The sequence below is a fragment of the Ovis canadensis genome, chromosome 9, assembly GCF_042477335.2.
Source record: "Ovis canadensis isolate MfBH-ARS-UI-01 breed Bighorn chromosome 9, ARS-UI_OviCan_v2, whole genome shotgun sequence".
In the NCBI taxonomy this organism is placed as follows: Eukaryota; Metazoa; Chordata; class Mammalia; order Artiodactyla; family Bovidae; genus Ovis; species Ovis canadensis.
In genome coordinates, this window is record NC_091253.1 from 74,338,999 (window position 1) to 74,357,968 (window position 18,970).

The window sequence follows — 18,970 nt, forward strand, 5'->3', positions numbered from 1 at the left end:
AATCTTGGTTTTATTCTAAGTTTAAAAAAAAGCTATTCAAATGTTACAAATATGAAAATGTGATTTATATAATTTAATTTCCAGTTTAAATAATACTCTTCACTTTCTTTTAGCAAATAAATTTCAGTGGTACAAGAGAGAAAACACATATCTGATATATGCCTCTTGTGTCTCCTGCATTGGTAGGTGGATTCTTTACCACCCCTATATTTGTTAATATATTTTTTGAAATACAGATATACTTTACATATTTTTAAATATATATTTTACATACATTATTTTATTTTCACACACACATACATTTGTATTTGTAGTTGTGTATGTGTGAATTTGATCATTTTCAACGTGTCTCCTGCTGAGATAATTAGGGTAATCTATCATTTCAAACTCAGCTGATTAGCAACCTTAGTTGCATTTGCAACTTTAATTATCTTTTGCCATGTAAAGTAACATAGTTGTAGGTTACCAGTGATGACATCTATGGGGGCAGATTTTCTTTTGCTGAACACACAGTGTTAACACAGTTTTTCTAAATCTACATGTTTATTAGCTGTGTAATGGAGGATAAATTTATTACCCTCTCTGAGCTTATTTCCTCATTTTTAGGCCTGTGAACAAGGTTTAATTAACAATACAGTGTCAACCAGAGGTTCTGCATAATATATATGCTCATTCAATGAGGTTACTGAATCCAGTGTACGTCACAATTTGCCATGTCCCTGTAGATTTCAGGTAGAAAGAAAGATGATATCTCAAGAAGAAATCACCTCATTGACTAAAGTACTTTTGCTAAAATGATTTCTTTTCTTGATGTGGATCTGAAAAATAAAAGAGATGAACTAAACATAAAAGAGTTAAACTATATAATACATCTTTTATGCATTTTATGCATTTTCTTTCTTTTCTGTTCTCTGGTTTATTTGTTGATAGTAGCAATAAAAATGCTCCCAAATAGTCCAGATTTTAAATATTACTAGATGCTTTAAGAGGTATTTGAATGAATGTTTATTTTAAAATCTTCCTATTTTATTTATAATTCTTAGTTTGAGATTTTAAAATTTAACATATTAAAAAAAATAACAACTTACAAATTCCCAATTTTCTGAGAAATTGAGCTTTAATGATCTTTAGCTATTTGGTAGGGTTTTCTTCCTTTGTTTTAATCAACAATATTTTTGTTTGTTGGTTGTTTGGTTTGGAAAACTCAATCATTATAGAGCATTTTTGAAGGCGGAGCCCAAGCCTCTTCATTTCCAAACTGAGAAAGGGACTTAACTGTTGTATTCCATGGGGAGGTCTTTGGGTCTAGCTAGGTCTGGGAATTAAATAGCACAAGGCAGTGAATCTTTTACTTGCCCTCTTCATTAGGAGCATTTAAAGTAGCTGTGGTAGCTGGTTGTAACAAATCCATCTTCATAGAAACCAATGGCACACTCAGAAGCATGTAATAATATATGCTGGAAGCATTAATACTCTACCCTGATAGCATTTTCCTGAAGGACAAGAGAAGCAGATGTTTTTTTTTCCCCAGTTAACACAGTTGATTGTGCATGACTAATTCTTTTGCTAATCTTGTCTGGTGTCAATCTTTTGGTTTTTAGTGAAAGTTTCCTTTGGGGATTTAGCAGCACACATGGCTGACCTGCATGCTTCTTTATCTTCAGGGCTCTAGTAAATTATTAGCACACAAAGTTGAATTGATTTGAAAACATAAGACACAGAAAAGCTGATTTTATGCAAATGTTAGCACTCTATAAAAAAGCATTTGGACATCATTTAAAGTGCAGCTTCACCTCACTAACTGGCTCACTGACATTTGGGTGGATGCTAAAATTAACTGTTTAGAAAAATACAAGTTTTGTTGTTCCTGGGACCCTGCATGTAAATGTGGGTGTACTATATACCTCTGTTGGTACGATTGATTGTGCAGCCAAGTTTTCATTTCTCATGCCAAGAGAGAAATTATTCAGAACAGCAGAGTATCAAAACTTGTTTACATTTGGCTTTGGACTTACCTTTCCAGTTATAATTGGCTTTGGACTCTGTAAAAATTAGTTCATATTCCCTAACCACATGGAAACTGACATCTTAAAAGGGTAACCGAGATAAGTAGTAGGGGGCAAGATTTTGGATGAACAATGCAAGCTAAAAATTTACACTTTGATTGCCTGTAGTTTTTGATCAGTACATTTTTGCCATAGCCACTTGGTTGTATTAAAATCTGATACATATTTCTTATAGTAATGCCTTATACAAGATTGATGCTCAGATTATCAATTGAATAAATGAAATCACTGTTTAAATGTAGCATATGTCACTGACAGAGGTTTTTAGAGTTTATATTTTATTTATTCTTCACTTTTAAAATTGATCAAATGAAAATGTAATTTTGATCAACACATTCACATGTATATGAAAAACACTGTTTTTAGACATGACATTTTATTAGTTAAAGAACAGTTAAAGAAGTTAAAGAACAGTCATCAACAAAAATATACAATAGTAATCTGCATAATTTTCCATTTCATCCATCTCATGTCACCAGATAGTTGTAGACTATACCATTCCATCCCTTCCAAAGAAAGAAAGAAAGAAAAAAAGAAGTAACATGTATTAAATAAGGCTAAAAATACATCCAGAGCTTTGTTGCTAAGAATATACATTTGAGATACAAAAAAATACGAATACTTCTTTAGTTTAGAAAATAATATTAAAAAAGAAGAATATCATCAAGGTATCAAATTTCAGTAATTTACATAAGAACAAATTTCTTGATAAACATAAAAAGTATGTAATTGTTAAGTGGCTATATCTCAATGTGTTGTACATTTTGTCAATACTAATGTAACATGTAGCTGACTCGAACAATATGGGGGTGAGGGACATGGACTCCAGCACAGTTGGAATTTGCATATAAGTTTTTATTTTTAGCTCGCTGATAAAGAATCTGCCTGCCAATGCAGGAGACAGGAGATGTGAGTTCTATACCTGTGTCTGGAAGATGCCCTCAAAGAGGAAATGGCAATTCACCTCAGTATTCTTGCCTGGAAAATCCCATGGATAGAGGAGTGGGGCAGGCTATATTCAATCGTATTGCAGAGTCAGACACACACACACACACCTCTGTGGGTTAGCTGAATTCTGCTTCTGTGGATTTAACCAAACATAGGTCATGCAATGCTGTCATATATATATATATATATATGTATATATATATATATATATGTATGTATTTTTCTGAAGTTTTTTTCTGTTCCATTGGTTGACTGATTTATATTTACTTTTAATCCCTCATTGTTTTGATTAGTGTAGCTTTATAACAATAAGTCTTAATGCTGATAACTTAAATTTATTTCCTCTTTAATATTATTTTAGATACGCTTATTAGCCTTTTGAATTTCTAGGTAAATTTTAAAAATAGTTTGTCAGTTTACATACTTGTATCCACACATGCTCACATGCACATTCAAAAATTTTGATTGGGATTACACTAAAATTACAGATTAATCTGGGGAGAATTGACATTTTTAGGTTACTGTTTGAAAACATGGAATGTCTATTTATTTACATAGATCTAAATTTTCTTTCAACAATTCTTAAAATTTATTTGGCAAGTATTCTCATCCTCCTACTTTGTTTTGACTTTTTGTTCCAATTATCAATTATCCTCTTTTGGAACAGTGACATATAACTTGTGTTTTCTTTTTATGCTACTCCATAGATGTCTCAGAAATTAGAGTTTAATTTGATGATCACCTTAAATAAGTATATATATATTCATTAATTTCATATTTAATTCAATAAATTCATATAAATCTCTACTATATGTCAGTCTTTCTTTAATAATACAGATGTGATGTGAACAAAAATAGATGCATCATCTGTCCATTGCTTAACATTGAATGTTAAAGTCTTCCACTACTGTTGTGTTCCTGTCGATTTCTCTATTCATGGCTATTAGTACTTGCCTTCTATATTGAGGTACTCCTATGTTAGGCGCCTGTAAGTTTACAATTGTTATGTCTTCTTGTTTTGATCACTTGATCATTATATAATGTCCTTTGTCTCTATAACAGTCTTTATTTTATGGTTTATTTTATATGAAATGTCTGTTGTAACTTCAGTTTTCTTTTGATTTCCATTTGCATGGAATATCTTTTCCATCCCCCCACTTTCAGTCTATATATGTCCCTTGGTCTGAAGTGGATCTCTTGTGGATAGCATATATGTGGTCTTGTTTTAGTATCCATTCAGCCACTCTCTGTCTTTTGGTTGGAGCATTTAATACATTTATATTGAAAGTAATTATTGATTATATATTATATTATTGTGACTACTATTTATTAATTATTGTTATTAATCACAATTATAATTTATTATCAATATTAATTATTATGACTATATATTTTATATATATTATAAAACATACATATATTGATATAGGTATACAAGGGAAAACAGGGCTTTTAGATGACACATTAAACCAGATAGACTTAATTGTTACTTAAAATGCGTTACATTCAAAAGTAGCAGAATTCACATTCTTAGTTTGTGCACATGGAACATTCTCCAGGATTGACCACACACTGGCTACAAAGTGAGCTTCAGTAAATTTAAGAGAACTGAAGTCATATCAAATGTCTATTCTGTCCATGAAGCTATGAGATTAGTAATAAACTACAAAAAAAGCTGTATAAAACACAAACACATAGAGGCTAAGCAATTTGTTACTGAATAGGGTTTCCCTGGTGGCTCAGATGGTAAAGAATCTGGCTGCAATTTAAGAGACCTGAGTTTGATCCCTGGGTCGGGGAGATCCCATGGAGAAAGAAATGGCAGCCCACTTCAGTATTCATGCCTAAAGAATTCCATGGACAGAGTAACTGGCAGGCTACAGTCTGCACGACTTGAGCGACTAACACTTTTACTTTCAACCAGTGGATCATTGAAGAAATCAAAGCAGAAATAAAAAACACCTAGAGAATGAAATGAAAATGAAAGCACAATGATTCCAAACCTATGGGATGCAATACAAGCAATTCTAATGGGGAAGTTAATAGCAGTACAGTGTTACATAAGGAAATAAGAAAAATCACAAACAACCTAATTTACAGCTAAAGCAATAATAGAAGAACAAGTAAAAGCTAAAATTGTTAGAAGGAAAAAAAGTCAAAAAGATTATGGCAGAAATAAATTAAATAGAAATGAAGAAAATATTAGCAAAGATCCATGAAACTAAAAGCTGGTTTTTGGAGAAAATAAACAAAATTGATAAACTTTTAACAATATTCATCAAGAAATAAAGAGAATGAATAAAAAATATGAACAGACCATTTAGAAGTACTGAAACTGAAACTGTGATTAAAAAATTCCCAACAAACTCACAGCTAACATTGAGCATATGCAATGAACAAAAGTGGCGAGAGTGGACATCCTTGTTTTATTCCTGATTTTAGAGGAATTGCTTTCAGCATTCCAGTATTCTTGCCTGGAGAATCCCCTGGATACAGTCCATGGGGTCACAAAGATTTGGACACGACTGAGTAATTAAGCACAGCACATTCATCATTTAGTATGATGTTAGCTGTCAGATACGGCCTTTATTTGTTGAGGTATATTCCCTTCTGTGTCCACTTTCTGGAGAGTTTTATCATAAATGGGTGCTGAATTTTGTCAAAAGCTTATTTTGTATCTATTTAGATGATCATATAGTTTTTATAGTTTTTATTCTTCAGTTTGTTGATGTTATATATCACACTGATTGCTTTGAAGATATTGAAAAATTATTGCATCCCTGGGATAAATCTGTCTTGATCATGATCCTTTTAATGTATAATTGGATTCAGATTGCTAGTATTTTGTGTCTATGTTCATCAGTGACGTTGGCCTGTAATTTTCTTTTTTGTATATGTTTGTCTGATTGTGGTATCAAGGTAAATGTGGCCTCATAGAATATGACTGGGAGTTTTCCTTCCTCTGCAATTTTTTATAACCGTTTCAGAAGGATGAATGTTGGCTCTTCTATAAACCAGTGAAGATGCTCAGTCATATCTGCCTCTTTGTGATCCCATGGACTGTAGCCTACCCGGCTCCTCCATCCATGGAAATTCCCATGCAAGAGTACCGAAGTGTGTTGCCATTTCCTCCTCCAGGGGATCTTCTTGACCCAGGGATCAAACCCAGGTCTCCTGCATTGCAGGCAGACCTTTACTGTCTGAGTCACCAGGGAGAATTTGCCTGTGAAACCATCTAGTCCTCCATTTCTCTAAGATAAGTAATAAGACGAAAGTGCCCAATCAGACCACTTTTATTCAACATAGTCTTGGAAGTACTAGCAACATCAATCAGGGAACAAAAAGAAATGAATGGGATCCAAATTGGAAAAAAAGTTAAACTGCCATTGTTTGCAGATGACATGATACTATACATAGAAAATCCTAAAGACACTACCAGAAGACTACTAGGCCTCATTGATTAATTTTGTAAAGTTGCAGGATATAAAATTAATACACAGAAATCTGTTGCATTTCTGTAACCTAACAATGAAAGATTAGGAAGAGTCTTTAGGGTTTTCCATGTAGAGGATCATGTAATCTGCAAACAGTGAGAGTTTTACTTCTTCTTTTCCAATTTGGATTCCTTTTATTTCTTTTTCTTCTGTGATTGCTGTGGCCAAAACTTCCAGAACTATGTTGAATAGTAGCAGTAAAAGTGGGCACCCTTGTCTTGTTCCTGACTTTAGGGGAAATGCTTTCAATTTTTCACCATTGAGGATAATGTTTGCTGTGGGTTTGTCATATATAGCTTTTATTATGTCGAGGTATGTTCCTTCTATTCCTGCTTTCTGGAGAGTTTTTATCATAAATGGATGTTGAATTTTGTCAAAGGTCCTCTCTGCATCTACTGAGATAATCATATGGTTTTTATTTTTCAATTTGTTAATGTGGTGAATTACATTGACTGATTTGTGGATATTGAAGAATCCTTGCATCCCTGGGATAAAGCCCACTTGGTCATGGTATATGATCTTTTAAATGTGTTGTTGGATTCTGATTGCTAGAATTTTGTTGAGGATTTTTGCATCTATGTTCATCAGTGATATTGGCCTGTAGTTTTCTTTTTTTGTGACATCTTTGTCAGGTTTTGGTATTAGGGAGATGGTGGCCTCATAGAATGAGTTTGAAAGCTTACCTTCCTCTGCAATTTTCTGGAAGATTTTGAGTAGGATAGGTGTTAGCTCTTATCAAAATTTTTGGAAGAATTCAGCTGTGAAGCCGTCTGGACCTGGGCTTTTGTTTGCTGGAAGATTACTGATTACAGTTTCAATTTCCTTGCTTGTGATGGGTCTGTTAAGATTACTAGAGCTCACCAATGAATATAGTAAAGTTGCAGGATATAAAATCAACACACAGAAATCCCTTGCATTCCTATACACTAATAATGAGAAAGTAGAAAAAGAAATTAAGGAAACAATTCCATTCACCATTGCAACGAAAAGAATAAAATACTTAGGAATATATCTACCTAAAGAAACTAAAGACCTATATATAGAAAACTATAAAACACTGATGAAAGAAATCAAAGAGGACACTAATAAATGGAGAAATATACCATGTTCATGGATCGGAAGAATCAATATAGTGAAAATAAGTTTACTACCCAAAGCAATTTACAAATCCAATGCAATCCCTATCAAGCTACCAGCGATATTTTTCACAGAACTAGAACAAATAATTTCAAGATTTGTATGGGAATACAAAAAACCTCGAATTGCCAAAGCAATCTTGAGAAAGAAGAATGGAACTGGAGGAATCAACTTGCCTGACTTCAGGCTCTACTACAAAGCCACAGTCATCAAGACAGTATGGTACTGGCACAGAGACAGAAATATACATCAGTGGAACAAAATTGAAAGCCCAGAGACAAATCCACACTCATATGGACACCTTATCTTTGACAAAGGAGGCAAGAATATACAATAGAGTAAAGACAATCTCTTTAACAAGTGGTGCTGGGAAAACTGGTCAACCACTTGTAAAAGAATGAAACTAGAACACTTTCTAACACTGCACACAAAAATAAACTGAAAATGGATTAAAGATCTAAATGTAAGACCAGAAACTATAAAACTCCTAGGGGAGAACATAGGCAAAACACTCTCAGACACAAATCACAGCAGGATCCTCTATGATCCACCTCCCAGAATACTGGAAATAAAAGCAAAACTAAACAAATGGGATCTAACTAAAATTAAAACCTTCTGCACAACAAAGGAAAATATAAGCAAGGTGAAAAGACAGCCTTCTGAATGGGAGAAAATAATAGCAAATGAAGCAACTGACAAACAACTAATCTCAAAAATATACAAGCAACTTATGCAGCTCAATTCCAGAAAAATACACGACCCAATCAAAAAATGGGCCAAAGAACTAAATAGACATTTCTCCAAAGAAGACATATAGATGGCTAACAAACACATGAAAAGATGCTCAGCATCACTCATTATTAGAGAAATGCAAATCAAAACCACAATGAGGTACCACTTCACACCAGTCAGAATGTCTGCGATCCAAAAATCTGCAAGCAATAAATGCTGCAGAGGGTGTGGAGAAAAGGGAACCCTCCTACACTGTTGGTGGGAATGCAAACTAGTACAGCCACTATGGAGAACAGTGTGGAGATTCCTTAAAAAATTGCAAATAGAACTGCCATATGACCCAGCAATCCCACTGCTGGGCATACACACCGAGGAAACCAGAATTGAAAGAGACACATGTACCCCAATGTTCATTACAGCACTGTTTATAATAGCCAGGACATGGAAGCAACCTAGATGTCCATCAGCAGATGAATGGATAAGAAAGCTGTGGTACATATACACAATGGAGTATTACTCAGCCATTAAAAAGAATACATTTGAATCAGGTCTGATGAGATGGATGAAACTGGAGCCAATTATAAAGAGTGAAGTAAGCCAGAAAGAAAAACACCAATACAGTATACTAACACATATATATGGAATTTAGGAAGATGGCAATGACGACCCTGTATGCAAGACAGGGAAAGAGACACAGATGTGTATAACGGACTTTTGGACTCAGAGGGAGAGGGAGAGGGTGGGATGATTTGGGAGAATGGCATTCTAATATGCATACTATCATGTAAGAATCGAATCGCCAGTCAATGTCTGACGCAGGATACAGCATGCTTGGGGCTGGTGCATGGGGATGACCCAGAGAGATGTTATGGGGAGGGAGGTGGGAGGGCGGTTCATGTTTGGGAATGCATGTAAGAATTAAAGATTTTAAAATTAAAATACATAAATAAATAAATAAATAAATAAATAAAATATATAAAAGAAAGATCAGGAAGAGAAATACAAAAAGCAATCCCATTATAATTGTATCAAAAAGAATAAAATCCCCTTGGAGTAAACCCTACTTAGGAGACAAAAGACCTTTACTGAACTCCCAAAACTATAAGATGCTGTTGAAAGAAATTGAATATGAGACCATCAGATGAAAAGATATTCCCTTTTTTTGGATTGAAAGAATCAATTTTGTCAAAATCACTATACTGCCCAAGGCAATCTACAGATTCAGTGTAATCTGTATCAAATGACCTATGGCATTTTTCACAGAACTAGAACCAAAAAAATCTTAAAATCTGTATGGAAACCAGAAGACCTCAAATAGCGAAACCAGTCTTGAGAAAGAAAAATGGAGCTGGTGGAATCAGGCTCCCTGATTTCAGACTATACTACAAAGGTATAATCATCAAAACAGTGTTGTACTGGCACAAAAATAGAAATACCCTGATCAACAGATCAGGATAGAAAGCCCAGAAATAAACACACACACTTATGGTCCGTTAATTTACAACAAAGGAGGCAACACTATACAATGGAGGAAATAAAGTATTTTCAGTGAATGGTGCTGGAAAAGCTGGATGGCTGCATGTGAAAAAATAAATAAATAAAACATTCTTTAACACCATACACAAAAAATAAGTTCATAATGGATTAAGACCTAAATATGAGACTGGACATTTTTTAATTCTTAGAGACAAACATAGAACACTCTATGACATAAATCACAGCAACATATTTTACAGTCTGTCTCCCAAACTCATGGAAATAAAAATGAAAATAAACAAATGGGACCTAATTAAACTCAAAAGCTTTTGCACAGCAAAGGAAACCATAAATAAAATGAAAAGAAGACCCACAGAATGGGATAAAATATTTACAAATGAGGTAGCTGACAGGGATTAGTCTCCAAAATTTACAAACAGTTCATATGGCTGAATATCATAAAAAATAAATAAATAAAAATAAGGGCAAAGAAAAAAATAGACAGAGACCTAAATAGACATTTCTCCAAAAATGACATACAGATGGCCAAGAGCCACATGAAAAGATGTTCAGCATCACTAATTATTAAAGATATACATATCAAAACTAAAATGAGTTATCACCTCACACCAGTAAGAATGGCTATTACCAAAAAATTGAAAAACAATATATGCTGGAGAAGGTGTGGAGAAAAGGGAACACTCCTACACTGTTTTTGGAAATTGGTACAGCCACTGTGGAGAACATTATGAAGGTTCCTTAAGAAACTAAAAGTAAATCTACCATGTTTTTGTTGTTCAGTCACTAAATCATGTCCAACTTTTTGTGAACTCATGGACTGCAGTATGCCAGGCTCCTCTGCCCTCCACTATCTCTTGGAATTTGCTAAAATTCATGTTCATTGATTTGGTTTTGTTATCTAACCCATCTCATTCTCTGCTGCCATCTTTTCCTTTTGTCTTCAATCTTTCCCAGCATCAGGCTCTTGTCCAGTGAGTAGGCTATTCGCATCAGGTGGCCAAAGTATTGGAGCTTTAGTTTCAGCATCAGCCATTCCAGTGAATATTCAGGGTTGATTTCCTTTAGGATTGATTGATTTGATCTCCTTGCAGTCCAAGGGACTCTCAAGAATCAATGTGCTCAAGCACCACGATCTGAGAACAACAATTCTTTGGTGTTCAGTCCTCTTTATGGTCCAACTCTCATATCCTACATGACTACTGTAAACACGATAGCTTTGACTATACAGACCATTGTCAGCAAAATGATGTCTCTGCTTTTAATATGTTCTCTAGGTTTGTCATGGGTTTTCTTCCAAGGAGTAAGTCTTTTATTTTCATGGCTGCAATCACTGTGCACAGTGATTTTAGAGCCCAAGAAAATAAAATCTGTCACTGTTACCATTTCTCCCCTATCTATTTGCCATAAAATGATGGGACCAGATGGCATTATCTTAGTTTTTTAATTGTTGAGTTAATAGCTCAACTGGAATTCCATCACCTCTACTAGCTTTGTTAGTAGTGATGTTTTCTAAGGCCCACTTGACTTCACATTCCAGGACATCTGGCTCTAGGTGAGTGATCACAGCATCGTGATTATCTGGGTCATGAAGATCTTTTTTTACAGTTCTTCTGTGTATTCTTGCCACCTCGTCTTAATATCTTCTGCTTCTGTTAGGTCCGTACCATCTCTGTCCTTTATCAAGCCCATCTTTGCCTGAAATATTCCCTTGGTATCTCTAATTTTCTTGAAGAGATCTCTAGTTTTTCTTTTTCTCATTCTGTTGTTTTCCTCTATTTCTTTGCATTGATCACTGAGGAAGGCTTTCTTATCTATGGTGTATACATGTATCATATGAATATGTAGCAAAATATGCTTACATTGCTTCATAGTCATAGGGAATATGTTACTAAAATGTGTTGCTGAGTATATTATTGTAGTTGCTATATTATTTCTTTCTAATTAAAGTGCCCTAGATATGTGATGTATTTTATTTAAATTGCATTTCTACAATCATTTTCAATAACTTTTGAATGTCAATGGCAAAAATTTATTTTTTATTATATTCTTTCATATTATATATTTGGTACATAACTACATTAAGGGAATAAAAACAAAGCTGAGACCTATCATGAATATGCACAAAGTGACTCAAAATTTCCCATTTTAGACCTTAAGAACAATGTTTCTTTTGTTTTACTCCACCATCTAATCAATGAAAAGAGAATCTTAATTCTTTTACTCTGAGCTCTGATTGGAGTATAGATTTTTATTTACATCATTGCTATTTCAACCAATGGTTATAAAATAATCATGATAGCCTATCCTTCCATCCTTCCTTGCTCAGTCATGTCTGAGTCTTTGTGATTCCATGGCCTGTAGCCTGCCAGGCTCCTCTGTCTGTGTTGCCATTTGCCATTTCCTACTCTAGGGGATCTTCCCTACTCAGAGATCAAACTGACCTCTCTTGCATGTCCTGCACTCACAGTGGATTCACAGTGGTGGATTTTTACCACTACCGCCACCCAGGAGCACTAGTGGCTCAGAGGTTAAAGTGTCTGCCTGCAATGCAGGAGACCGGGATTCGATCCCTGGGTCAGGAAGATCCCCTGGAGAAGGAAATGGCAACCCACTCTAGTATTCTTGCCTGGAGAATCCCATGGAGGGAGGAGCCTGGTAGGCTACAGCCCACGGGGTAACAAATAGTCGGACATGACTGAGCTACTTCACTTTCACTTTCAGCACCACCCGGAAGCCCAGTCATGATAGCATTTATATTTATATATGTGATTTAAAATTTTTATAAACTTAACATTTTATTTAATCTCTATTAGTATAATGTGCATTTGGTTTCACAACATTTGTCCTGTTACCTTTATTCAGTAATATTAACAATTGATTTAACCACATTTCTCTCAATGATTTATATCTGAACATCTCATTTTTGTTTCAACAGCTGAAGATGCATGTGGAGGAACAATGAGAGGATCTAGTGGCATCATATCAAGCCCTAGTTTTCCTAATGAGTACCATAATAATGCTGATTGCACTTGGACCATTGTAGCAGAACCTGGGGATACAATTTCACTCATATTTACTGATTTCCAAATGGAAGAAAAATATGATTACTTAGAAATAGAAGGTTCTGAGCCACCTACAATATGGTAAGTAGACAGTTTCTATCAACTTAGCATTGATGTCATTGCCTGAGACAAAATTTGGATTCAAGAACAACTATATTTGGGCCTTTAAATAATTAGATATCTTAAAAAATTAACAGATGCAGGAAAATTATAAAGAGTAATTATCAGAACTGAGGAAATTTTGAAGATTGGGTACTGATATATAGAGTGGAATTTTAAAAGATGAAGCATTTCACCAAGTATTTGTTTATCAATCAATGAAAAATAATTTGATTTTTATCAAAACTTGTGAAAGGGAATAAGAGTTGTTCCTACAGTTTTGTTCCTTAGTGTGCCAGTTCATATTTGGCATTTCTTTTCAAATTAATTGAATAGTCTTGGAAATAATTTGCCTTTTGTTTTGTAAGTAGATCTTTTATGTACCATGATATTTGAAGGCAAAAATTGAACCCTATGATATGGGTGAATATGATCTATTTCTTTAGAAATTCAAGACATGGCCTCATGAAACTGCAGAGTTTTCAGAACATAATTTTAGGATATAATATTTTTAAAAAGAAAATACATTTTTATTCTGTTTTAAAATTTTTAATGCACTGTTATCATTGAAGTGTAAAGTAAAATCAGTAATTGAGTGAAGAATGGTGGAATTAGTGAAATGAAGTCATAGGTAAAATCTAGATTAAAAGTGTATTTTGAGAAATGTAAAAATTTGATAAGAATGCTGAGAATTTATTGAAAGATTTTTATCAAAATCAATTAAATGAAGAGGTTTGCATTTTCAGATGATGATTCTTACTGAAGTATAGGGACTGATTTGAAGTGAGGCTAGATTAGCTACAGAAAACCTCTTAAGAGGTGATTGCTGTAATTCAAGAAAAAAATCATGATAGCTTGTATTAGGATGATATTGATGGCGATAAAGAAGTAGAATGACTTGGTAGATATTTAGGAGGTATAATGATAAAGACCTCTGTAATGAAGAATGTTAAAGAAGGTGGTGTTCTAATAAAACATCATTTTCTAGCTGGCATAAACTGGTGAAGGCCAGAGATATACTGAGTTGGAAAATGTTGAAGAAAGGTCAAGTTTCGAATAGAAATACTGTGATTATTGAGAGTTGTTTTAGATATAAGTAGTTTGCAGTCTCTTTGAGACATATTAAAGCCATCTGATAAACAGTATCTATTTATATGATTCAGTAGCTGTGAGTAGAAGCACAACTGATAAGTACTTGATATTGATGGTAAAAAAACAAAAGCACCTTGATAGGAGTCTAAAAGGTAGGAGGAAGAGAGATAGGAGGAAATACAAGGGATAAGGTGTCATATAGGCAAGAGAAGTATGAAGAAGGAGGAATAAGACGACATTACAGATTGCCATTGAAAGGACACTAGGTAAATATGTGTGTGTTTCTTTTGTGACCCCATGGATTGTAGCCCACCAGGCTCCTCTGTCTATGGGATTTTCCAGGCAAGAATACCTAACTGGGTAGCTATTTCCTTCTCCAGGGGATCTTCCTGACTCAGGGATTGAACCCAGATCTCCTGCATTGCAGGTGGATTCCTAACTGCTGAGCCACCACAGAGGCCCATATATTATATGCAAACACATAAATTAGATATACACGCACATATGTACACATTAGTGTACTATCTCTATACACACCTATATCGTGTACTATCTTTCATATGTTTGGAATATGTACATTTTATATATATATATATGCTAATGGCTTCCCTGGTGGCTCAGCGGTAAATAATCCGTCTGCCAATGCAGGAGACATGGGTTCATTCCCTGGCTTGGGAACATCCCCTGGAGAAGGAAATGACAACCCACTCCAGTATTCCTGCCTGGAAAATCCCATGGACAGAGGAACCTGGTGGGCTCCAGTCCATGGAGTCGCAAAAGAGTTGGACATGAGTTAGCGACTAAATGACAGACAAATATATGCTAATAATTCCAAGTTTAACAGTATTTCTCATATGGGGTTTTGTGTGTGTGTGTGTGTTTGTAATATTTACATCAGAATTACCTTCAGTGTTTGTTGAAGTGCAGATTTACAAGCTCCTGCACAAATGTATTGATTTATATGCTATAGACATGAAATTAGTAGTCTGCAAACCAGATTATTCCACTCATTGCTATGGCAAGTAAAACAGTAAGTTTGGTTTTATCAGTATCGTAACTGTCAATATAACTGTCCTATAAGCCATCCTACAAGAGCTAAAATATTTCTTACCACTCAACAAACTGAAAGTCAAATTAACATGGTATATGAAACTAATCAAACTAATTCTGTAATATATACATTTATATATATGGTATGGATTTATATAATGGATAGCCCAAAGATTGCATTAGTGAATCAACAATTATCCAACTAAATAAGATAAGTTTATTAGAAGTAACAGACTATAATTTCATTCTACAAAATAAATATTACATATACTAATCCTGCTGCTGCTGCTAAGTCACTTCAGTCGTGTCCGACTCTGTGTGACCCCATAGACAGCAGCCCACCAGCCTCCCCTATCCCTGGGATTCTCTAGGCAAGAATACTGGAGTGGGTTGCCATTTCCTTCTCCAATTCATGAAAGTGAAAAGTGAAAGTGAAGTCGCTCAGTTGTGTCCAACCCTCAGCAACCCCATGGACTACAGCCTTCCAGGCTCCTCTGTCCATGGGATTTTCCATGTCAGGAGCAGAATGCTCCAGAATACTGGAGTGGGGTGCCACTGCCTTCTCCGATACTAATCGTATCAAACAGGTATTTCTCTTTACCACCTTATTTATGACAATTATGAGACTAAAATGTACAGTGAAGAAGCTGTGGTTCTGTATATTATTGTTGCTTATTCACAGCAGTAAAATAATTTGATTAAATATGTATTGTGGTTCTATAATTTTGAATTAACATTCATTGCTGTGATAAGAGAATTTAACATAAGATCTACCTTCTTAGCAAAATTTTAAGTGTACAATACAGTGTTCTTAACCATAGGCACAATATTGAAAAGCAGATCTGTAGAATAGAACTTACCTGTTTTACATAACTAAAACTTTAATTCTAGTGGATAGCAAATATCCATTTCCTTTCCCCCCAGCCATTGGCAAATACTATTACACTCTCAGTTTCTGTAACTATGTAAGATATCTCATATAAGCAAAATCATGCAGTATTTGTTCTTCTGTGGCTGGCTTATTTCATTTAATGTAACGTCCTTAAGGTTCATCTGTATTGTTGAATATAGCAGGATCCTTATTTCCTACGGTTGAATGTTATTTCTTTATATGTGTATGCTACGTTTTCCTTACCCATTCTTCCAAAATGGTTGCCTCTCTTTAGACAAATAGAGTACTCATTAAATGGTAAGAGCCAGAGGGATTTTAGGGATCCAGCTGCCCAGGGTTCTTTGAGGGAAATATGTTTTGAGGCTTATTGTGTATGTTGACAATTCAGGATGAAAACCAAGATCTTCTAATAGTTACTGCAGTGTAATTTTTGACAAAAGTAATTCTTGTTATGCATACAACCAGGTCTTTCTCAAAAATATATGCCATATATCAGTAAAACATTTTGAAAGCCTAAAACTCTGACATATGAATAGGACAATATGGATTAATGCTTTTAAATGCCTAAAGTTCCTACTAGATATTTAGTTTATCCCTAAATATGAATTTGCATCAAATAAAACTTCTTATAGATATCTAAGAATCCCTAGTATGGTTAATTTACCATTTTTAGTACATCTGAATGTATTTTTTTCTACCTTAAGGAAAACCTGTTTGACTGCCCCTAGAAAACGTACATGCCTTGCTTGCTCATCCACTAAAATAAAGATTGCATAATAGATGAAACCAGAATTAACACAAATAACTGGGAACTACTGAGAGAAGCATTTTGAAAGTTTTTTTAAAAGAGCATTTCAATTTAAATACATGATATTTCCTCTCTGACTTCTTTTTCAGAGTATTCTTTAAAAAAAATTGGAGCATAATTGCTTTACAGTGTTGTATTGCTTTCTTCTATACAGCAAAGTGAATCATTTATATATATGCATGTATCCCCTCTTTTTTAGATTTCCTTCACATTTAGGTTACAAAAGAGCACTGAGTAGAGTTCCCTGTGCTATAAAGTCGGTTTCATTAGTTATCTATTTCGTGCATGATAGTGTATATATGTTGATCTCTGTCTCCCAATTCATTCCACCCACTCTTTCCCACTTGGCATCCGTAAGTTTTATCTCTACATGTTTGTCTTTATTTCTGCTTTGAAAATAAGTTCATCTGTATCATTTTTCTAGATTCCACATAAAAGTGATATATGATATGATTTTTTTTCTCTTTCTGACTTACTTCACTCTGTACATCAGTTTCAAGGTCTATTCACTCCTCTGCAAATGACATTATTGTGTTCCTTTTTTATGGCTTAGTAATATTCTATTAAACCACCTCAGATATGGTGACTATATGTGTAAATACACACAGACACACACACATTGAATAAAGTATGGAAAACCACTAGGTCATTCAGAAGTGACCTAAATCAAGAAAGAAGAGAAACCAAAGGCAAAGGAAAAAAGGAAAGATATATCTATCTGAATGCAGAGTTCCAAAGAATAGCAAGGAGAGATAATAAAGCCTTCCTAAGTAAACAATGCAAAGAAATAGAGGAAAACAATAGAATGGAAAAGACTAGAGATCTCTTCAAGAAAATTAGAGATATCAAGGGAACATTTCATGCAAAGATGGGCACAATAAAGGACAGAAATGGTATGGACCTAACAGAAGCAGAAGATATTAATAAGAGGTAGCAAGAATACCCAAGAACTATATAAAAAAGATTATAATGACCGAGATAACCATGATAGTGTGATCACTCAACTAGAGTCAGACATCCTGGAGTACAAAGTCAAGTGGGCCTTAGGAAGCATCACTATGAACAAAGCTGGTGGAGGTGATTGAATTCCAGCTGAGGTATTTCAAATCCTAAAAGATCATGCTGTGAAACTGGTGCACTCATACTCCAGCAAATTTGCAAAGCTCAGCAGTGGCCACAGGACTGGAAAAATTCATTTTCCATTCCATTCCCAAAGAAAGGCAATACCAGTGAATGTTCAAACTACAACACAATTATACTCATCTCACATGCTCGCAAACTAACGCTCAAAATCCTACAAGTTCGGCTTCAACAGTACGTGAACAGTACGAGAACTCCCAGATGTACAGGCTGGATTTTAAAAGGGCAGAGAAACCAGAGATCAATTTGCCAACATCCCCTGAATCTTAGAAAAAGCAAGGAAATTCCAGAAGAACATCTACTTCATTATTACACCAAAGACTTTGACTGTGTGATCACAAAAAACTAGAATATTCTTAAAGAGATGGGAATACCAGACCACCTTACCTGCCTCCTGAGTAGCCTGTATGCAGGTCAATAAGCAATAATTAGAACCAGTCATGGAACACCAAACTAGTTCAAAATTGGGAATGGAGTATGTCAAGGCTGTATGTGGTCACCGTGCTTATTTAACTTCTATGCAGAGTACATCATGAGAAATACTGGGCTGGATGAGGCTCAAGCTGGAGAAAAGATTGCTGTGAGAAATATCAATAACCTCAAATGGCACTGCCCTTGTGGCAGAAAGTGAAGAGGAACTAAGGAGAGTCCTGATGAGGGTGAAAGGAGAGTGAAAAAGTTGGCTTAAAACTCAACATTTAAAAAAAGCTGAGATCACGCCATCCAGTCCCATCACTTCATGACAAATAGATGGGGAAAAAATGGAAGCAGTGACAGACTTTATTTTCTTGGGCTCCAGAATCATTGTGGATAGTGACTGCAGCCAGGAAATTAAAAGATATGTGCTTCTTGGGAAAGAAAACTGACAAACCTAGACAGTGTATTAAAAAGCAGAGACATCACTTTGCTGCCAATTGTCCATATAGTCAAAGCTGTGATTTTTCCAGTAATCA

The 18,970-nt window shown here is 34.7% G+C and overlaps 1 protein-coding gene across 2 annotated transcripts in view; it reads left to right on the forward strand.

The window, feature by feature from the left end:
• CSMD3 (CUB and Sushi multiple domains 3) overlaps positions 1-18,970 on the forward strand; it is a 1,383,361-nt gene that overhangs the window by 391,448 nt on the left and 972,943 nt on the right. For both annotated transcript variants that reach the window (XM_069601113.1, XM_069601114.1), the window contains exon 5: positions 12,810-13,017. In XM_069601113.1, the coding sequence (XP_069457214.1) occupies positions 12,810-13,017 (208 nt within the window). The remainder of the gene's footprint in view (positions 1-12,809; positions 13,018-18,970) is intronic.